The sequence below is a fragment of the Piliocolobus tephrosceles genome, chromosome 18 (assembly GCF_002776525.5).
Source record: "Piliocolobus tephrosceles isolate RC106 chromosome 18, ASM277652v3, whole genome shotgun sequence".
NCBI classification, from domain to species: domain Eukaryota; kingdom Metazoa; phylum Chordata; class Mammalia; order Primates; family Cercopithecidae; genus Piliocolobus; species Piliocolobus tephrosceles.
In genome coordinates, this window is record NC_045451.1 from 71,284,241 (window position 1) to 71,307,366 (window position 23,126).

At 44.9% G+C, this 23,126-nt stretch overlaps 1 protein-coding gene across 2 annotated transcripts in view; it reads right to left on the bottom strand.

Annotated features, from left to right (window-relative positions):
- The window catches only part of GNAL (G protein subunit alpha L), a 211,471-nt gene that overhangs the window by 59,859 nt on the left and 128,486 nt on the right, over positions 1 to 23,126 (bottom strand). For both annotated transcript variants that reach the window (XM_026455998.2, XM_023228528.3), the window contains exon 5: positions 1,956 to 2,053. In XM_026455998.2, coding sequence (XP_026311783.1) covers positions 1,956 to 2,053 — 98 coding nt within the window. The remainder of the gene's footprint in view (positions 1 to 1,955; positions 2,054 to 23,126) is intronic.

Below are 23,126 nucleotides of genomic sequence, written 5' to 3' on the forward strand. Positions count from 1 at the left end.
TACGTACAATCTCACTAGGAAGGAGGTTACGTACAATCTCACTAGGAGCATCAGCCCTCCTCCTTCCGGGTCTCTCCAGCGTCTGGCCTGGACGACCTGGGCCCTCTGCTGGGCACTCCCTCTTTTCTGGATGTGCTGTGAGGCTCTTCCTCGTCTGAAGCTGAACTTTCCCAGGCCCAGGGTCCTCTCCTCTCTGGATTCCCAGGCTCTGCATACCGTCAGTAGCTGATGACTGGTACACTGGGGCCATCTGCCTCTCTTCCGAGCTCCAGGCTCTGACAACAGACTGACTGCTTGATGTCTCCACATGGCTCTCCATTTGGCATCTCAAACTCAGCTTCTCCAAAGCAGAGCTGGATCTCTTCCCTAAGTCTCCTAGATGTCCCCATTGCAGTAAATGGGACAGGGGTTCACCCTGCTCCCTCCTGGATCCCTTTCCTCCACCTCCCTCATTAGGTCCACCAGCTAGTTCTGCCCCTTCAGCTTCTAGCACTCACCTGCATGGCCACCCTGGCCCAACCCAAGGCACCTCACAGGGTCTCTGCCTTCTGCATTCTATTCTCCCTGACAACCTCACGCTTGGAGCCGATGGCTGGGATGGCAGGTCGCTGTAGCTGAAAGATGACCCAAGTTCCTTGCTGTGGTCTTCAGCAGCCCTGGGGGTGTCTGACCCCACTGACCTCCCTCACTTCTTTATGGCCACTCTTCCTTTCCCCACCCACGCTTAGTGTCTTCTCCCCTCCTCCTCCTCCTCCTCCTCTGGCCCTTGCCAGAGGAGGCTCTCTGGGCTTTGCTGGGTGCTTCAGGCCCATCCCACGGGGCACGGTGACTGGACGCAGAACCTAGTAAGCAGGAGCGTGGGCCAACACAACCACTCCCTCCTGGAAATAAACATTCACAATGCAGCTCCACTGATTGGCTACAAACACTGTGAATTCCCAGATTTTAGGCTATGGAATCTCTTCCATGTATATGAATTTTTAGAGTTTAGAGATTTAAAATGTAAAATATTTCATTTCTTGCTATCCACAGAGTTACATAAAACAACAAGTCAAATACAATTTTTAATTATCAAAACAGCAAACATATCTAGAACTTCTTAATAATTTCACATTGTTCTAGGGACCATTATTTTCTAATAGTAATAGAATATAACACAGCAAAACGAAATGGAAAAGTAAGTGTTTCAGGGAAAAACAATGAGCCAGCCCTGGCACCAGTATCCTTTTCCTTTTTTTTTTTGAGATAGAGTCTCGCTCTGTTGCCCAGGAGTGTAATGGTGCAATCTTGGCTCACTGCAACCTCCGCCTCCCGGGTTCAAGTGATTCTCCTGCCTCAGCCTCCCAAGTAGCTGGGATTACAGGCACCCACCACCACGCCTAGCTAATTTTTTGTATTTTTAGTAGAGACGGGATTTCACCATGTTGGCCAGGCTGGTCTCGAACTCCTGACCTCAGATGATTCACCTGCCTTGGCCTCCCAAAGTGCTGCGATTACAGGTGTGAGCCACCGGGCCCGGCTTTCTGGTATACTTCTAATGTGTACAGAATGATCATATTACTTTAAGAGCCTGGCCTTGATCACAAGGTTCGTATTATTTTAAAATTTGAGGCCCCTGCTCCAAAATCAAAACATAACAATAACTATGTAAGTTCACTTTAACTTACCAATATGCATATAGCTCTACATAAAAGTCAAAAAATGAAGAGAACTGAAAACAACAATCAGGACAAAATCAACAAAACTTTCGGGTTCTCAGAAATGTTGATTCTTATTGGATTTTCAATTTTCCATCTACTAAACACGTCTCAGTTTAAAAGTTGATTTCTGTCATAAACGGTTAATTATTCATTCCTTGCACGCAAGAAACTTCAGAAGTACTGAGAAGGCAGCATAATCATTCATGCAATCATATTCTTCAAAGAGCCCTGTAACTTGTACAGGACACAACTTACTATTGTGCACAGTCAATCAGCTGGTATTCATTGGATCTCTCAAAGCATGCCTTCACTCCTTCATCGTCCCAAAGTTTTTTCACATGGTCAAAGAATTCCTAAAGTTTAAAAGAGTTACAAATTAAAAAAAAATGTGTAATCACCTTTTAAAAAGTTAAAAGGAAAAAGAAACCGCAAAAACTTTTTTTTGCAAGTAGCATTCAGATTTTCCTTGTGGAAGTTTACATAGTAAAATGCACCAACTCTATGTTTAGTGTGATAAAAAATGCATGCATGTTATCATTACTCAAGTCAAATTGCAAAATAGTTTTTTTTATCTTGAGACAGAGTCTCGCTCTGTCACCCAGGCTGGAGTGCAGTGGCGCAATCTTGGCTCACCGCAACCTCTGCCTCCCAGGTTCAAGTGACTCTCCTGCCTCAGCCTCCTGAGAGGTTGGGATTATAGGCACATGCCACTGTGACTGGTTAATTTTTGTATCTTTAGTAGAGATAGGGCTTCACCATGTTGGCCAGGCTGGTCTTGAACTCCTGACCTCAAGTGATTCGCCCGCCCCGGCCTCCCAAAGTGTTGGGATTACAGGCGTGAGCCACCGTGCCTGGCTCAAAATAGTTTTATCATTCTGGAAAGTCCCCCAAAATGCAAATTATGTCAAAGTTAATACCACACATTAACTATAAATACAATTAACAGCATAATTTTAAAGTATTTAGTATTCAGTAACTTAACTCATTGAACTGCCATCTCAGTCATGAAAAAAAAATGCATATTACAAGGACAAGTTTTGTCTTAGCTTCTGTCTTTTACGTTTTCAATGTGAGTTATGATTAGGAATGGACATGGTTGAGTAGACAGATTAAATTTGGCCCAGACGTACTAGGTACATAAAAAAGGAACTTTAAAAACCACACACTTTGGAGATGCTAATTTATTTCTTTTTTCATTAAAAAAAAAAACTAGGAGTTAAGTGTGAATTGTGATTTTTTGTTCATTCCAGAGCCATGAGGTCACTGTGCTCAACTTCACCTATTATTATGGAAAGCAAGACGCTCCGAAAGAACATTTTTCATCTCAAAAGTAAATGAAGGGCTTATGAGTTCATATTGGTAATATTACCCTAAAGGGCGATGGAAGCAAATGACTACATTAGTAGCTAAACACAAAAGAAGTTCTGTAAGTGTTCACAAAACACTTTGTGGGGACATTCACACCCTTCCCATGGCAGTGATTTGCCTGCCTTTGATCTTCAGGGTTCTCAGGCTCCATGGCCTGTCCCAGGGACTCCTCCTTCATGCTTATCAGCTGACACATTTCTAGGAATCAACACAGATTCTTTGGAGGAAAAACAGAAGGACTGGCACTTTTTCTTAAGGACTCACAATTCCATACAAAGGTGGATCCAAGCACTGTGAGGGGTTCAATGCTCACAATTTGGAAGGCTCTCTTTGAAAAAAGAGATGCAAAATGATGAATACAAAATAAGTATAAGTCCTTCGAAGGGGAGTAGAAGTGAGGCATCCAGAGCGTAGGCTTCATTCGCGTTTAGAAAATCCAGTTCTGATTTCACAGTCTCAGGGACGATCTTGTAAATTATGGCATAGTCTTCCTCTATATCTGTCCGTCACCATTATCGACAAACCCAAATGGTTCCCAGTTGACAAAAAAAGAGACATTCTCCCCCTGAAGGGGGTGGCTAAACCTCTCAGCTATCATCTTGTCTCCCCAGGTTTACGTTTCCTTCTGGAATCTTCCTCTGATGCTCCCACGAACCCAGTAAGGGAGTTTGTAGGCTTCCTTAAAAAATTCCTTCGAAGAGCCATCCAAGTCCATACACTTACACTTCACACACACACGTGTAAAGATCAACCCTGCATTATGCCGTTATCAAGATGGCCATGGAGACAGTGACACCGCTGCCTCATGGTGATGCATCTTCCAGTTGCCAGCTCTGGGTACCTGATTTCTCCGGACACGACAGACGCATGATATACAAAAACTATAGACTCACGCTACATGAAAACACATTTAACTGGATTTACTCAAACACAGGAACCATAGATACCAGGTTTTATAAAAGTTCACATGATAATTATTCACTATAATAGGTTTCCAAATGCAATTAAAAAAAAAACCAAGACTGGAGTAACTAATCTAAACTTGGTCAAAAAAAAAAAAGAAAAACAATATTGCTCCAGGGCCTGCAGGGCGGAAAGGGCTCCAAACCGCGTGGGGTGCGGTCGTGTGGTCACCCTACTACCCAACCAGCCATGGAAGTAAGCCCACACGGTGCTGACCCCAGAGCTCACAGGCATGTGGCTAGAGCTCAGTGAGGGGGTTGAGAAATTGATCTTTTTTATTTTTAATTTTTATTTTTTGAGACGTGGTCTCACTCTGCCCCGTCTCGCAAGCTGGAGTGCGGTGGCGCAATCTCGGTTCGCTGCAGCCTTGACCTCCTGGGCTCAAGCAATCCTCCTGCCTCAGCCTCCCAAGTAGCTAGGAATACAGGTGGGTGCCACCACGCCCGGCTAATTTTTGTATTTTCCTAGAGACGGGGTTTTACCATGTTGCCCAGGCTGGTCTCCAACTCTTGGGCTCAAGTGATCCTCTGCCCTCAGGCTCCCGAGCAGTGGCCACGACAGGTGTGTACCACAATATCCAGCTAATTTGTTCGTTTGTTTGTTTAGAGATTTAGCGGTGGTGGTGCGGGGTGGGGACGGAGGTCTCACAATGTCGCCCAGGCTGGTCTCGAACTCCAGGCTCAAATGTTTCCACAGGCGCGCACACCACGCCCCGCCTGAGAAACCCCGTCTTGAGTAGAAGCCGGAAGCCGGCCTGTGGAAAGCCAGGCGCGCTGAGCCCGTGGGCCTCTCCGGAGCCGCCCTCGCCCCGCGCATGCGCTGCCACATGCATCCGCAGCTCTGCACGCACAGGACCTCCTGGCAGGCGGAAGAAACTGAGGCTCCCATCAGACGCCCTTGCTTTTCGACTCACTTAGCACCCGAGAAACGGAGGCCTACGGAGGGGCGGCCATGGCCTGGGCGCGTTCTGGCCACCGGGCCACGCTGGATGCCGGCCTGGTCTCGCCAGAGGGCGGACGTGCGCTGCAGGGAGGCGGGAGGTCTTTGAACTTCAGCCCATGGTGAGCTGGAAAGGGAGGGTATTGTAGCCCCCAAGCATTTACTGGGGCCCCTGCTCAGGGACCTCCCGGCTCCCTCCTGCAGAAACATCAGCATCACCTGCCTCTGCAAACAGCGTACCCCCGCAGCTCCCCAGCTTGGAGGCCCTGCCCAGCGGGGCTGGGATTCTCAGCGCCCCCAGGCCTCAGCTTATTCCTTCAGGCTTCGGTTCCTGCTGTTTTCTTATTTCCTTCCCAATATCCTTTCTCATTTTGCGTTAATTTCCTGCATGTCACAGTAAGGGCCTTACTCACATAATAACCCCTATTTAAAATAGTTCTTACGTAGTTCTTATTTTGTCGAGAGTACTGTGCACACAGTACTTTATCACATGATCGTCTTTAACTCTCACAAAGCTGGAAGAGGTGGCTGTTATCACTGTGCACAGAGAAGTTAAGCAATCCACCCAAGGGCACACAGCGGGTAATGGCAGGATATATTCCGCTGCCTGTGTTTTGAACCATTATGCATACTACCACCTTATATTATATATATTAAATCATTTTCTATAGTTTTCTACTGGGTTTCTTTAAAACCACTACTTTAGAAAATCCACTCTTCACTGGATAAAGTACAGGGGATCTCGTACAAGAGCACCTTGTTAAAGCAACACAAGACACTCATGAGGATTCCCGCAGGTCTGCAAAGCTCAGTAACTTCTGTGGTCCTTCCGTGATTCACAAATACACTGCAAAGATGCTGAGTGTAAATTCCGCTCATGGGATAAGTAAGCCTTAATGTCCTGTGATTGGTAAGATTCACTGGTGAGGACTGGAACTGCTTTAGAGGGGACCAAACTCTAGGTCTGAGCTGAAGCCTGAGAGAAGTGCTTGAACCAAGAATCAAGACACAGAGTTTCTGGAGCATGTGTTGATAGCAAGAGTAAAACAGGGATGGTAGGCACTGTGAGTTTTAAGTAGATGATTTAGATAACATTGAAGAAACACAAAAGTGACGACAATCTCTTCATTTCGGCTCCCTCATGGGTAGACATGTTGGGCTAGCATACAGCGAAGTCCCCACGATTCCACATATTTACTTTTTAAAGGGTTCTAAAAACTTCATGGTGAATTCCAGGGCTGCTGTTGCCTTTGTTACTTCAATGTTTTACATGGAAAACTTTCAAACTTATAAAAATAGAGAGAATGAATCTCCAGGTACCCATTACTCAGGTTCCACATTTATCAACACATGGCCAATTTCTCTTCATCCATATCTCATCCCCTTTTACCCTGCCTTTATTATTTTGAAACAAATATTTTATTCATAAGGCACCATGTCATGCTATTTCAACATCATTTCTAAAACATAAGGACTTTTTAAAAACAGCCATAATACCACTATCTCAACCAAAAAATACACACACACACACATAGAAAAGGATTCTGTGAAGTCATTAAATATTTAGCCAGCCAGTGCAGCTTCTTAAGGTATAATTAAACATTAGTTCAGAGCTAGGCTAGGATTCTGATAGGGATCAAAATACGCCACCCCTAATTATGTCACACTGGCATATTGATTATTTTGAGCTGAAGGCAACAGAGAAACAACAGATATAAGAAGAGCTGTCTGCTCTCCCCCTTTCTGCCTAAAAAAGAGCATAAATATCCCCCACCATGTACTAGGATGAGAAGAGTGACCTTTACTGCAAGGACAGAGAGCTGTCACCAAGATGAGTCTGCATAAGCAAACCTTACTAAAATAGCCCTTTCTCACAATTATATCAACCCTAGGAGCCCGAATCCCCTTTCATTTATAGTCACTTCTTCCACAATTTGTCACCCTTTGTTAAAATGGTATATAAGCTTCCAACTCTAACTTTTGTGTGTGTGTGTGCATGTTTCACTTCTTTTCTGTGGTGCCCCTGTGCATATAAATTAAAAACATTAATGAAATTTGTATGTCTCTTCTCCTGTTAATTTGACTGTTGTCATTTTAATTCACAGGCTCTGGTTTTTTTTCTTCCCTATAGATCTCATACATTTTAAAAAACAACAGAGAAATTAATATGAAGAATAATTTTAGTATGCCTACATTAGCAACTAAGATGAATAATACTAAATAAAAATAATTTCAGTTTTTGTGTGTGTGTGTGTGTCTTAAAAGAGTAATTCACAGTAAAATGTAACCTGTTTTTGACATTTGAGGGTATATAAAAACTGAAAGCATAAAAAGAAAATTAATAAGTTACATTTCTTAATTTTTTCTGTATTACTGAATATGAGAATTGCCATGTGATCTTCATATGTTCAGCAACTGATATATGTGAATATTTGTTATTTTTATTCAAAGGGATTTCAGTTATATAAAATAAAAATAATTATATCAGATTTTTTTTTTTTTTTTGAGACGGAGTCTCGCTCTGTCGCACAGGCTGGAGTGCAGTGGCCGGATCTCGGCTCATGGCAAGCTCTGCCTCCTGGGTTTATGCCATTCTCCTGCCTCAGCCTCCCGAGTAGCTGGGACTACAGGCGCCCGCCACCTCACCCGGGTAATTTTTTTGTATTTTTTAGTAGAAACGGGGTTTCACCGTGTTAGCCGGGATGGTCTCGATCTCCTGACCTCGTGATCCGCCCATCTTGGCCTCCCAAAGTGCTGGGATTACAGGCTTGAGCCACCGCGCCCGGCCATGATATCAAATTTAAACATTTTTTAAAAGCAAGCAAGACTCCATCTCAAAATAAATAAATAAATAAATAATAGAAGTAAGCCTTTAAAATTTTGAAGTACAATTTTGATTATTAAATCAACATTTAAACTAAAATTTAAAAAATTAAATATGTAATGACTCCATTTCAAATTGACAACATTTTCCTTCTGATACTGCTATCTACAACTACTTTTTTTTTTTTTTTTGAGACGGAGTCTCGCTCTGCTGCCCAGGCTGGAGTGCAACGGCCAGATCTCAGCTCACTGCAAGCCCCGCCTCCTGGGTTTACGCCATTCTCCTGCCTCAGCCTCCCAAGTAGCTGGGACTACAGGCGCCCGCCACGTCGCCCGGCTAGTTTTTTGTATTTTTTAGGAGAGACGGGGTTTCACCGTGTTAGCCAGGATGGTCTCGATCTCCTGACCTCGTGATCCGCCCATCTCGGCCTCCCAAAGTGCTGGGATTACAGGCTTGAGCCTCTACAACTACTTTTATATTGAAAGTATACTCAAAGATAACATGGAATTCTCAGATGAGGAAAAAAACAGTTTTTGCTTTTAAATTCTTCTTAATTACTTTAAAATGCAAACAGATGACAATAAGAAGTGTAAGAATAACATTCTTGCATAATTTCTGGGCTAAGATAACACAATAAAATGACTTTTTGGTTACGCTGACATTTGGGATACACTTTCCATTTTGAAATAAAAATCAAAGGGCTATGTCCCATCACTTGACGTGAGTGTGGTGCTGTCCGTCTGGTGGCTGTGCAGTCTGGCCACCCTGCTCCCACTCACCGTGCTGGCGGTGGCCGGTGGTCCACACTGAGCCCTGCCCTTCGGCTAGTGGACCTCATCCCTCAGGTGACTGTGAAAATGTTCCCAATGCTCGCACAATATTCTTTCTAGGGCGACTTATGAAAAATACTACTAATTTTAGTGTCGGGATTACTCTTGTATTTCTCAAGCAACTGCTTTTTACATTATTCATTTTTAATCTGTGGATCCTGTGACTTTCCTACTGCTTTCATTTATGTCACTGAGTTGACTGCGTGAAAGCTTAGAAACCAAGTTTCAGGGTGTGTTTCGGCCCGTGTGAAGGCCTCTGTCAGACACACTGAGCCGTAACTTCACGGTGGTTCCACAAAACTCACTCTCCCTGTTCCTAGCTTCATCCTCGCACATTTTCAGTTGCTTTATTAACCTGTATTGTAACTTTGTGAGCAGCACTAAATCCTTTCTGGACCAAGTGGAAGCACACACAGTTGTTTAATGTAACCTTTTAAGGGAGCCTAGTGAATAATGCCCACCACCGTCATCACATGAGCCTTAGAAATAGGCAGTTTCAAGACAGTATCCATTTAAATTGAATTTTTTAAAACTCGAGTTCAGGTCCGATTCATTTAAAATACACCTACTCAGTTTTAGCCCTTGGATAAAAGAATGAGCTACTAGGTACCTCTTGTTTCTTTTTACAGATACCTTGTGAATATCAAGTTAAAAGTCTGTATGGGATCTGTCATGACTGATCTGTTATTTTACTTTACAGTGTTATAACACTATGATTTTGTTATGTATAATTTCTGTCCATACTGAAATTTAATGTTACACAGTTTATCTAAAATTCTCCTCTGCCTCCTGGGCTCAAGCCATTCTCGTGCCTCAGGCTCCTGAGTAGCTGAGACTACAGGCAGCAGCCACCACACCCAGCTAATTTTTTTCTTTTTTTAAATTTTTAGTAGAGATGGAGTTTTGCCACATTGGCCAGGCTGGCCTCAAGTGATCCGTCTGCCTCACCCTCCCAAAGTGCTGGGATTACAGGCATGAGGCACAGTGCCTGGCCAGTGTCTCTAAAATTCTACTGAGGAACAGTTTTCAGAAACTATGTTAAGAAAAACTCCACAAACGGGCTGTGCGCGGTGGCTCACGTCTGTAATCCCAACACTTTAGGAGGCTGAGGTGGGCGGATCACCTGAGCCCAGGAGTTCGAGACCAGCCCAGCCAACATGGTGGAAACCCGTCTCTACTAAAAATACAAAAATTAGCCCGGTGTCGTGGCACGCACCTGCAATCCCAGCTACTTGGCAGGCTGAGGCAGGAGAATCACTTGAACCCGGGAGGTGGAGGTTGCAGTGAGCAGAGAACTCCAGCCTGGACGACAGAGCAAGTCTCAAAAAACAGAACAAAACAAAACAAAAACAAAAAAGAAAACTCCACGAAAACAAGCCAATTAAAAAGCCTTTGCAGTTCCTGAGGGGAAAGCATCTTTCCTAGCGAGAAGTTCAACAACTAAGCAACAACAACATGAGGTTAACGTTTACCTTAGCATTTACTGAGTGCCCAGGCAATGTTCTGAGAGCCTTAGGTACAAGGTCTCTTTTGTCTCAAACAATCCTGCTGTGCAGGTAATTCAATGACAACATGAGAACCACCGCACATACTTCATAATTGCTTAAGTTCACTTGATTAGGAAGTGGTCAAACCTGGATTCAAAAGCATGCTCTGAGGCCAGCTGGCTTCCCTGCTCTCTGGCCAATAGCAGTTCCTTGGGTATAAGAGACCAGGGGGACAAGTATAAATTTACAATATACCCCACACATCTATTTTTCCCTTAGGACTTAGCCTACTTCAGTTATTCTTAGTGTTATGTTTAAACAACTTTTTGAGGTATACTATATATGCCATAAATTCACCCATTTATAAAGTCATGCAACCACCAACACCCAGGTTTTAGAATTCCTCTATCACACGGAAGGTGCCTCACCCTCCTTCAGAGCCAAGCCCTGACACCACCCCAGGCCCCAACCACCACTCAGTTCCTTCCGTCTCTATAGTGTTGCCTTTTCTAGAAACTTCATGTAAATAAAACCACAGTCTTTTGTGACTGGCTTCTTTCACTTAGCACATTTTTGAAATTTATCACACTTTGTTATGTACATTAACAGTTTGTTCCTTTTTTTTTTTTTTTTTTTTTTTGAGACAGAGTCTCACTCTGTTGCCCAGGTTGGAGTGCAGTGGCACGATCTTGGCTCACTGCAACTTCCGCCTCCCAGGTTCAAGAGATTCTCCTGCCTCAGCCTCCCGAGTAGCTGGGATTACAGGTGCCCACCATCAGGCCCAGCTAATTTTCGTGTTTTTAGTAGAGACAGAGTTTCACCTGTCGCTTGAGAATCGCTTGAACCTGGGAGGCGGAGGCTGCAGTGAGCCGAGATTGCGCTGCTGCACTCCAGCCTGGGTGACAGATCAAGACTCGATCTCAAAAAAATTAAATAAATAAAAAATTAAAAAACTGCTGAGTTCTATTCCATTGTAAGGATATATCACGTTTTGTTTATCCATTCACCAGCTGATGGGCATTTGGGTTATTTCCAGTTTTTGACTATTGTGAATAGTGCTACTAGGAATATTTGTGTAAAAGTCTTTGTATGGACATTTATTTTTATTTCTTTTGGGCAGGATGAGAATTGCAGGGTTTTATGGTAAGTAAATGTTTAAGTTTTAAAAATTGCCAAATTGTTTTCCATGGTGGTTGCACCATTTTACATTGTCAAGGGCAATGTTTAGGGGTTCTAGTATTTCCACATCCTCACCAATGCTTGGCTTTGTCTGTCTTCTTAATTTGAATTATTCCAGTGGGCACGCAGTGGTATCTCACTGTGGTTTTAGTCTGCATTTACCTAATGAGGAATTACATTGGCTGTCTTTTATGAAATTGTGGGCTCAACAACTGTTTTATTATTGAGTTTTTTAAAAATAAGAGATTACAGCAAATAGCCTGGATTAAAATCCTTTATCAGTTATAGGTTTTGCAAGTATTTTCTCCCAAAATTTGCATTTTATTTTTCTGAAGTAGTTTTTGATGAGCAAAGTTTATTTTTATTTTTATTTTTATTTTTTGAGCGGAGTCTCGCTCTGTCGCCCAGGCTGGAGTGCAGTGGCCGGATCTCAGCTCACTGCAAGCTCCGCCTCCCGGGTTCACGCCATTCTCCTGCCTCAGCCTCCCGAGTAGCTGGGACTACAGGCGCCGCCACCTCACCTGGCTAATTTTTTTTATTTTTTAGTAGAGACGGGGTTTCACCGTGTTAGCCAGGATAGTCTCGATCTCCTGACCTCGTGATCCGCCCGTCTCGGCCTCCCAAAGTGCTGGGATTACAGGCTTGAGCCACCGCGCCCGGCCGCAAAGTTTATTTTTTTATTTACAACATTAAAAAATATATAATCTGATATGGTTTGGAGCTGTGTCTTAGCCCAAACCTCCTGTTGAATTGTAATCCCCAGTGTTGGAGGTGGGGCCTGGAGGGAGATGACTGGATCGTGCGGGCAGACTTCCCCTCGCTGACTTAGTGCTCGTGACAGCTGCTTGTTTAAAAGTGTGTAGCGCCTCCCTGCTTCTCTCTTTCTCCTGCTGTGGCCGGGTAAGACATGCCTGCTTCTCCTTCGCCTTCTGCCATGATTCTAAGTTTCCTGAGGCCTCCTCAGAAGCAGAAACTGCTTTGCTTCCTGCACAGCCTGCAGAACCATGAGTCAAGTAAACCTCTTTTCTTCATAAATTACACAGTCTCAGCTATTTCTTTATAGCAGTGACTATAAAGAAATATATACAGAATGGACTAATACATCATTGACATATAACTGTTCATATTTATGGGGTATAATGTGGTGTTTCAGTGCGTCTATACATCGTATAATGATCAAATCCGGGTAATTACTATATCTATCACTTTAAAGATTTACCATTTCTTTGGGGTGATAATATTCAAAGTCTGCTCTTCTGGCTAACTTGAAATATACACTACATTATTATTTGCTGTAGTCACTCTACTGTGTAATAGAACGCCCAAACTTATTCTTCCTGTCTAACTGTAACTTTGTACCCACTGATCAGCTTCTTCCAATTCCCTCTCCTCTACTTTCCCCTCTCCAACCTCTGGTAACCACTATTCTACTCTCCACTTCTATGAGATCACCTTCTTTTTTTTTTTTTTTGAGATGGAGTTTCACTCTTATTGCCCAGGATGGAGTGCAGTGGTGTGATCTCGGTTCACTGCAACCTCTGTTTCCCAAATTCAAGTGATTCTCCTGCCTCAGCCTCCCAAGTAGCTGGGATTACAGGCATGTGCCACCTCACGCCCAGCTAATTTTGTATTTTTAGTATAGACAGCATTTCGCCATGTTGGTCAGGCTGGTCCCCAACTCCTGACCTCAAGTGATCCACCTGCTTTGGCCTCCCAAAGTGCCGGGATTACAGATGTGAGCCACCGCACCTGGCCAAGATCAACTTTTTAAGACTCCATATATGATAAGACTATATGGTGTTTTGTTTTTCTTTTCTTTTCTTTTCTTTTTTTTTTTTTTGAGACAGAGTCTTGCTCTGTCCCCCAGGCTGAAGTGCAATGGAAGGATCTCCGGTCACTGCAACCTCTGCCTCCCAGGTTCAAGCAATTCCCCTGCCTCAGCCTCCCAAGGAGTTGGGATTACAGGTGCCTGCCACAATGTCCAGCTAATTTTTTGTATTTTTAATAGAAACAGGGTTTCACCATGTTGGTCAGGCTGGTCTCGAACTCCTGTTCTCAGGTGATCCACCTGCCTCAGCCTCCCAAAGTGCTGGGATTCCAGGCATGAGACACCGCGCCCGGCCCAGTGTTTTTCTGTGCCTGATGAACAGAGTTTTAAATTTTGATGTCCAATTAATCCATTTCTTTTCTTTTAGAGTTTATCCTTTTTTGTGTGTTCTATCAAAGAAATATTTGCCTATCACTTAGTTAAAAATATTTCTTCCATGTTATTTTCTTAAAGTTTATAGTTTTCACCTCTTACGTGTAGGCCTATGATCCATGTGAATTAATTTCTGGGTATGGTATAAGGAAAAGGTCAATATTCACTTTTTTTCCATAGGGATATCCAGCGTCTCCCAAACATTCAGAGAAAAGACTATCCTTTCTCCCTTGAATCCTTAGTACCTCTCTCTCTCTTTTTAAATGTTTTTAAATTTTAAATTTGTTTTAGACACGGGGTCTTACTCTGTTGCCCAGGCTGGAGGGCAGTGGTGCAATTACAGCTCGCTGCAGCCTCGACCTCCTGGGCTCAAGCCATCCTCCCATGTCAGCCTCCTGAGTAGCTGGGACCATAGGCACATGCCACTGCGCTTGACATCTCTCTTAAAACGGACCATATGAAGGCGGATCTATTTCTGAATTCTCAGTTCTGTTCCACTGATCTCTAACTCTCTCCTCATGCTAACACTGTACTGTCTTGATTATTGCAGCTTTCTAGTAAGTCTTCAAATTAGGCAGTTCCAACTTCTCCAACTTTGTTCTCCTCTTCTAACATTGTTTCGGCTATTCTAATGAAATAATTAGGTATTTTCATCAGGGAAAAAAGATTCAAAGAATCACGACTTTAGTCTTGCTTCTAGACAAGCCTCTAAGTCTTTTGAATTTTTGCATAAAGTTTAGAATTAGCTTGTCAAGTTTTATAAAAAAGCCTGTTGGTATTTTGATTGGGATTACATTAAATCTATGGGTCACTTTGAGGAGAACTGCCACCTTAATGAGTTGTGTAATCCATGAACATAATTGAACATGTTATTTCTCTACTTACGTCTTTTTTTTTTTTTTTTTAGATGGAGTCTCGCCCTGTCACCCAGGCTGGAGTGTAATAGTGCAATCTCGGCTCACTGCAACCTCCGCCTCCCAGGTTCCACCAATTCTTCTGCCTCAGCCTTCTGAGTAGCTGGGATTACAGGCGCGTGCCACCATGCTCGACTAATTTTTTGTATCTTTAATAGAGATGGGGGTTTCAGCATGATGGCCAGGCTGGTCTCGAACTCCTGACCTCGTGATCTACCTGCCTTGGCCTCCCAAAGTGCTGGGATTACAGGCGTGAGCCACTACACCTGGCCTACTTGTCTTATTTAAATTATCTCGGCCGGGCGCGGTGGCTCAAGCCTGTAATCCCAGCACTTTGGGAGGCTGAGAGGGGCGGATCACAAGGTCAGGAGATCGAGACCATCCTGGCTAACACGGTGAAACCCCATCTCTACTAAAAATACAAAAAACTAGCCGGGCGAGGTGGCAGGCGCCTGTAGTCCCAGCTACTCTGGAGGCTGAGGCAGGAGAATGGCGTAAACCCGGGAGGCGGAGCTTGCAGTGAGCTGAGATCCGGCCACTGAACTCCAGCCCGGGCGACAGAGCAAGACTCCGTCTCAAAAGAAAAAAAAAAAATTATCTCAATAATGTTTTGTAGTTTTCAGCATATAGATTTTTTACATCTTTTGTTAAATGTTTTTCCAGTAAACTTTTTTGGATGTTATTTATTTATTAATTTTTTTTTTTTTTTTGAGACGGAGTCTTGTTCTGTCATCCAGGCTGGAGTGCGGTGGTGTGATCTTGGCTCACTGCAACCTCCGCCTCCCAGGTTCAAGTGATTCTCTTGCCTCAGCCTCCCGAGTAGCTGGGACTACAGGCGTGTGCCACCAGGCCCAGCTAATTTTTGTATTTTTAGTAGAGACGGGGTTTCACCATGTTGACCAGGCTGGTCTTGAACTCCTGACCTCAGGTGATCCGCTCAACTTGGCCTCCCAAAGTGCTGGGATTACAGGTGTGAGCTACCACACCCAGCCTGAATGTTATTTTTAATGTTCATGTTTTATAAATGTAATTTTGCAGAGTTTTTTCATTTCTAGTGCCCAGAAATACTATTGATCTCTGTGTTTGTTCCTGCGTCCTGCAAGCTTGCTAATTTCATATATTAATTCTCTCAAGATCCTTGAGACGTGGGGCAGAATCAGAATTCCCTGCGGGTTCCCAAGTACAGGAGGATGAAGCCAAGGGACCTTCACAGACCCCCAGGGCCAGCTGCAGGGTTTCTACTGCTTTTACTCATTTTTTCTTTGTTTTGTTTTTTTTTGTTTTTGAGACGGAGTCTCGCTCTGTCGCCCAGGCTGGAGTGCAGTGGCCGGATCTCAGCTCACTGCAAGCTCCGCCTCCCGGGTTTACGCCATTCTCCCGCCTCAGCCTCCCGAGTAGCTGGGACTACAGGCGCCCGCCACCTCGCCCGGCTAGTTTTTTGTATTTTTTTTAGTAGAGACGGGGTTTCACTGCGTTAGCCAGGATGGTCTTGATCTCCTGACCTCATGATCCGCCCGTCTCGGCCTCCCAAAGTACTGGGATTACAGGCTTGAGCCACCGTGCCCGGCCTACTCATTTTTTCAAAGATATTTTAAGATTTGTCTAGGGACACTACCTTTTATTTCCAAATTATAATCTCACAAAAAAACTGTGAAAAGTATAAAGTTTTAAGTAATCAGATCCATGACCCACAGTACAGAATTAAACAAATCGAATCTCCAGTGATGGAACCTAGAATTTTCCTCAAGTGTTTTTTTTTTCCCCACAAAATTAATTTTTTAGCTTTTGACTTCTTTTCTCTTCACAATACTCCCACTCATAGACCTAAGATTCTCTCTGTAAAATCCTAATTCTCTAAGAAAGCTGTGCACTTGGAGCATGCCAAAGAGACTCACAAGAGAAACTTATTTGTGTGGGAACAGAAATAAAATAATTAGGTATTTTCATCAGGGAAAAAAGACTCAAAGAATCACGACTTTGGTCTTTGCTTCCAGACAAGCCTCTAAGTTATCTGACAAAAATTCTCCTTGGAACATCAAGCCTGAATTATATAACATTTTAGGGTATTACTCTTATTCTTGGTCTTTTTAGTCACTGTATCCTCTCACTTTTACCTGTTGAGAAGCAAAATGGAGAATGGAGATCCCTTTTTGTGGGGAACAAGGTTACATTTAAAGCAAATATCTGTGAAGGGGGCTTGCTATATTCTTGCTGACAGTGACTATAGAATTAAATATACTTTTCTGTTGGAAAATTTTAGTGTAAAACACACAGTTTCTAATGAGAAGGCATGAAATAATGTTTTCAGCAATTTGAGCATAGATTTTGGTATCTGAGTGCTGGGGTTCGAATCCCGGCTGGGGTAGGTGGGTTTTTAGCTCCGACTGCTGACAGCTAACAGTGTCCTCGCCTGTCCCAAGTGATAATCCAGCATTCCTGGGCAGAGGCTGGTGCTAAGGCCAGGACTGACCAGTTCACAGCTCACAGGGGAAGGTGGGTGGGGCAGAAAGGAGAGTCTGTGAGGGGCGAGGGGCAGGAGGACATGGTGAAAGGGGCTGGAAAGACAAAGGAGAAGCACGTCGGGGTGCGGGGATGTGACATCAGGGACAACAAGCACAGCCGCAGGGCAGTCGAGAGTGTGGCGATCAGCCGCTGGGAGGGCTGTGCTGGGACCGTGGGATGGTCTGGGAGGCTCCTTTGGCGGCTTTGGGTGCAAGGAACGCACCCAGGAATGTGCCATTGTGGCTTTTGGGAAATGCGGCAAGGCCTGGATTTCAGTGGTGGGGCGGGGGAGGAACACATGGTAAGGAAAGGAAATTCTAGAAACGTCTACAGAACACCTGCGTGTGGAGAGCACCACATGAGGTCCTGGTGCAGAAGAGAGAAGGGGCAGAGGTTCTGAGCTGCGGGAGGGGCTGTGCTCAGATCATAAGGACGGCGGGGTGTGGGGGGCGGCCCAAGGACACTGCGCTCAGAACTGAGCTTCAGCCATATTCACAGATTCCTGGATTTGCTGTCAGCCTTCAGACCCTTCAGAAAGGCCCAAGAAAATGTGACCTGTCCAGGCCAATGCACTTACAGCCAGGCTGGATGGAACAGAAGGACAACAGATGACTAGGAAAAATAAAAAATCTGCCACAGGGAAGAAAAGGGGTGGCAGAATACTGCCATAAACAACGTGAGATGCACCTGAGCGGCTGGCGTGCTGTCAACCGAGCCTCAGTCCTCTGTGCGGGAAGGGGTGGAGCGACCTGCCACTGGACAGCCCCTCCCTGCAGGCTCTGGGCTGAGTTTTCCAGGTGATGAGCTGGGCCTGGTCCAGCCATATTCAGCCCCACTGGGACCAACAGCTCACACCTGCCAGACAGTGTGCAGGCCTGTGATCTCTGTTATCAATGGGCAGGTGTACGTGGACCCAACACCATAAAATTAGCTGATAGTGTCCTCATCGGGAACAAACAAGGGTGTTTTTGAGATAGGATCTCTGTCACTCAGGCTGGAGCGCAGTGATGTGATCTCGGCTTACGGCAACCTCTGCCCCTTTGTGCTCAAGCGATCCTCCCACCTCAGCCTCCTGAGTAGCTGGGACCACAGGCGCACACCACCAGCCCTGGCTATTTTTTTGTATTTTTGGTAGAGACAGGTTCTCGCTGTGTTGTCCAGGCTGGTCCTGACAACTCCTGAGCTCACTTGTCTCGGCCTCCCAGAGTGCTGACATTATAGGCGTGAGCCACCACACCCAGCTAAGGGTTCTTGTTCTATTGGGCTTTTGTTCTGAGAAGGTGCAGCCCCTAGCTCTGGGGAACCTTAGGGGGTACAGGAAGCTCAACACCTGCACTAGCTTAAAGGTATGAGGGGATTACGATTTCCACATACATACAAAAGAAAATATTTCAAAGGCAGCCACTGAGCCTCTCTGTAATTCTGTAGTAGCTGTGAGTCTGTCAACAAATAACTGACATAAAAGGGAAAGAATATTGTCCAAAGAAATTCAGACACCTTGTAATTCTATACTTGCGGTTTGCACAGATAATCTTAAAGATTTCTTCCAGTTCTTGGACTCTTATTTCAAGTTTTACATTTTCCTTCTTTCTTGTGTTTTTTGAGACAGAGTCTCACTCTGTTGCCCAGACTGGAGTGCACTGGCTTGATCTTGGCTCACTGCAACCTTTGCCTTGCAGGCTCCAGCGATTCTCGTGCCTCGGCCTCTTGAGTAGCTGGGATTACAGGTGTGCGCCACCACGCCTCGCTATTTTTTGTATTTTTAGAGACGGGGTTTTGCCATGTTGGCCAGGCTGGTCTCCAATTCCTGGCCTCAAGTGATCCACCCACCTCAGCCTTTTTCTAATTTTTTATGTCACAGTTTTATTGAAATATAGTTTATATACCACACAATTCAACAATCTTAAGTGTAGAATTCAATGGTCTCTAGAATATCTGTAGAGTTCTGCCTTCATCACCGCCATCAATTTTGGAACATTTGGCCGGGCGCGGTGGCTCATGCCTGTAATCCCAGCACTTTGGGAGGCCGAGGCCGGAGGATCACGAGGTCAGGAGATCGACACCACCCTGGTTATCATGGTGAAATCCCATCTCTACTAAAAATACAAAATATTAGCCGGGCATGGTGGCAGGCGCCTGTAGTCCCAGCTACTCAGTGGGAGAATGGTGTGAACCCAGGAAGGGGAGCTTGCAGTGAGCTGAGATCGCACCACTGCATTCCAGCCTGGGCGACAGTGAGACTCCGTCTCAAAAAAGAAAAAAAAAATTTGGAACATTTTTATCACCCAGAGAAACAGCTCTGCATGACCCCTTAGCAGACACTCCTTGTTTCTCCCCTCCCCAGCCTCCTCCTTTCTTTCTTTTCTTTCCTTCCTTCCTTCCTTCTTTCCTTCCTTCCCTTCTCTCTCTTCCTTTCTTTTTTCATTTCTCTCTCTCTCTCTCTTTCTTTCTGTCTGTCTTTCTTTTGAGAGCAAGTCTTGCTCTGTCGCCCAGGCTGGAGTGCAGTGGCATGATCTCAGCTCACTGCAACCTCCACTTCCCAGGTTCAAGTGATTCTCCTGCCTCAGACTCCTTAGCAGCTGGAATTGCAGGTGCATGCCACAACACCTGGCTAGTTTTTGGTTTTTAGGCAGAGACGGGGTTTTGCCATGTTGACCAGGCTGGTCTTGAACTCCTGACCTCAGGTGATCTGCCTGCCTTGGCCTCCCGAAGTGTTGGGATTTACAGGCATGAACCACTGTGCCTGGCCCCTCCTTTCTGTCTCCACAAATTTGCCTATGCTGGACCTTTCCAGTAAATGGAGTCACACGATATGTGGCCTTTTGGGACGGGCTTCTCTGACTTAGCATGATGTTTGCAAGGTTATCTCTGATGCGGCATGCATCAGCACCTCAGTCCTTGTTATTGCCGATCGGCGTTCCATTACATGGATCGGACATGTCTGTTGATCCATCTGTCATCTGATGAACATTTAGGTTGTTTCTACTTTTTGGCTATTATTGAGCAATGCTGCTATGAACATTCGTGTGCAAGTTTTAGTCTAGATGTATGTTTTCATTCCGTTTGGATACACGCCTGGGAATGGGACTCCTTTCTTTCCCAAGAGAAATATCTGGATCTATATATATTACAAGAGTTTCTAGTTGGAATTAGTGACTCAACATGATTAATTCATCTCTAGACATTTAATAACTTCATTAAAAGCTCCACTATTTATCCTATCCAGGTGGGCAGCATGGCAGATGTTACATGAGGGTAACACTTATCTTTTTTTTTTTTTTTTTTTTTTTTGAGATGGAGTCTTGCTCTGTCACTCAGGCTGGAGTGCAGTGGTGTGATCTCAGATTACTGCAAGCTCTGCCTCCCAGGTTCATGTCATTCTGCTGCCTCAGCCTCCCGAGTAGCTGGGACTACAGGCGTCCACCACCACGCCCGGCTAATTTTTTTGTATTTTTAATAGAGACGGGGTTTCACCATGTTGGCCAGGATGGTCTTGATCTCCTGACCTCATGATCCGCCCACCTCGGCCTCTCAAAGTGCTGGGATTACAGGTGTGAGCCACCATCCCTACACTTATCTAACTTTCTAATGCGTTTCAGATTTAAATTCATACAGAGATAGCCCCAACATTTTTGGAATTTCTGATAATTCCAAACGATCTAATAAGAAAGCCCCAAAGCCTGGCTTAGTATCTCTTCCTGGCCTTCTGCTCCAGCCACAGCCAGTTTCTGAGCTTCCTGGGCCACACTGTGAGGGAACAGGGACAGCAGTAAAAAGGGCAGAGGCGCTCTTTTGCCTTGGAACTTGGAGTGCAGGGTGAGTGACTAGAGGAGAGGGGAGTCTGGGGAAAGTGGCGGTTCCTTCCACTCCCTGCAGAGTGGACTCAACCAAAGTAAGGCCTGACATTCCACTGATTCACTCAGCAAATATTTATCATGGGCCTGGAATGAGTAAGACCTGTGTGGGGAGAGTAGGGACAAACGAAGTTTTTTTTTTTTTTTTTGAAAAGAAGAAGGCTGGGCTGGACAAGGCAGTGTGAAGTTTCTCCTGTGTGATGAGGGTCACCGGTGACATTCAGGCTGCTTTCAGGGGACCTTGGTCCTCATCTTACCCGGCTCATCATTAGAACCTGACACACCCTCCCCGTGAAACACTGTCTTGGCTTTCAAGACATCGTGGCCACTTCTGCTCAGGGTTCACTGCGGGCTCCCTCTCTTCCCACAGCCTCCTAATCCTAGAGGAACCCAGGGCTGGTGCTGGGTCCACCTCTCTATGTAAGCTCCCTTCCTTGGCGATCTCCACTTCGTGGCATGCACAGCATGAATATACTAGTGATTCCAAACGGACCTCTCCACTGAATTCTGGACTTGCACATCCAATTGCCTGCCTGACATCACTACCTGAATTCAACAGGCAAATACAACTCAGCAAGTGCCAAACAGAACTCTTCATCTTCCTCCTCAAACCGGCTCCACCTGCGGTTTTCCCCAGGCAATGGCCACTCCGCCAATCACCTGCTTAGGTCAAACTCCTTGGAGGCATCCCTGTGATCTTTAACGAAATCCTCTTGGCTATACCTTGAGAATCTATCCAGATTCTCATTTTGTTAAAAAACTTCTTCCACTGCTAAATTCCTGACTGAAGCCATCATCATCTAGTCCTCGCAGTTATGGCCACAGCCTATCTGGTCTGTTCCCACCCTTCTCACCACAGTCTATTCCACTCAGCAGCCAGTGAATCTTTGGAACCATAAGTCAAATTGCATTACATCTGGGCTCAAAACAATCCAATGAACACTATGCAGCCGTAAAGAGAATGAGACCAAGACCATGTCCTTTGCAGGGACGTGGATGGAGCTGGAGGTTATTCTTTCTTTTTTTTTGAGACAGATTCTCGCTCTGTCACCCAGGCTGGAGTGTATTGGCACAATCTCCACTCACTGCAACCTTCGCCTCCCGGGTTCAAGCCATTCTCCTGCCTCAGCCTCCTGAGTAGCTAGGACTACAGGTGCCCACCACCTCACCCGGCTAATTTTTGTACTTTTAGTAGAGACGGGATTTCACCATGTTGGCCAGGCCGGTCGTGGTGACTCATGCCTGTAATCCCAGCACTTTGGGAGGCCAAGGCGGGTGGATCACTTGAGGTCAGGAGCTCGAGGTGGAGGTTATTTTTTAGCAAACTAACACAGGAACAGAAAACCAAATAACACATGTTCTCACTTGTAAGTCGTAGCTAAATGATGAGAACAAATCATTTCTATGTAACAAATCTGCACATGTACCCCTGAATTTAAGATAAAAGTAAAAAAAAAAAAAAAAAAAAAAAAAACTCCTTCACAATATTGAGAAGGACCTTGGTATGCTTCAGCCCTGCTCCCCTTTCACCATCCTCCCCCACCAGGAGGACGTCTATGTGAATAACAAAGGGGAAGGACAGTCAGTGGCCACAATGCTGGGCACACGGTTTCTTCCTTCCTTCAAATCCTTTTTCCTCTAATACTCACTGTTCCTGAGAGGGGTCACCTGTCTCTCACCATATATGAAAATCAACTGAGGACGGAGTACAGACTTAATTGTAAGACCTGAAACTACACAAATACTAGAAGGAAACCTCGGGAAAACTCTTCTGGACACTGGTCTAGGCAAAGAATTCATGACTAAGACCTCAACAGCAAATGCAACGAAAACACAAATAGACAAATGGGACTTAATTAAACTAAAAAGCTTCCGCACAGCAAAAGAATAATCAGCAGAGTGAACAGACAACCTGGAGAATGGGTGAAAATATCTGCAAACTCTGCATCTGACAGGGGACTATGTCCAGAATTTATAAAAATCTCAAATAACTCTACAAAACCCCCCAAATAATCCCATTAAAAAGTGGGCAAATGACATGAATAGACACTTTTAAAAAGAAGACATACAGGCTGGGTGCAGTGGCTCACGCCTGTAATCCCAGCACTTTGGGAGGCCGAGACGGGCGGATCACGAGGTCAGGAGATCAAGACCATCCTGGCTAACATGGTGAAACCCCATCTCTAATAAAAATACAAAAAAAAATTATTCAGGCATGGTGGCGGGCGCCTGTGGTCCCAGCTGCTAGGGAGGTTGAGGCAGGAGAATGGCATGAACCCGGGAGGCAGAGCTTGCAGTCAACCGAGATCGCACCACTGGACTCCAGCCTGGGCGACAGAGCGAGACTCTGTCTCAAAAAAAAAAAA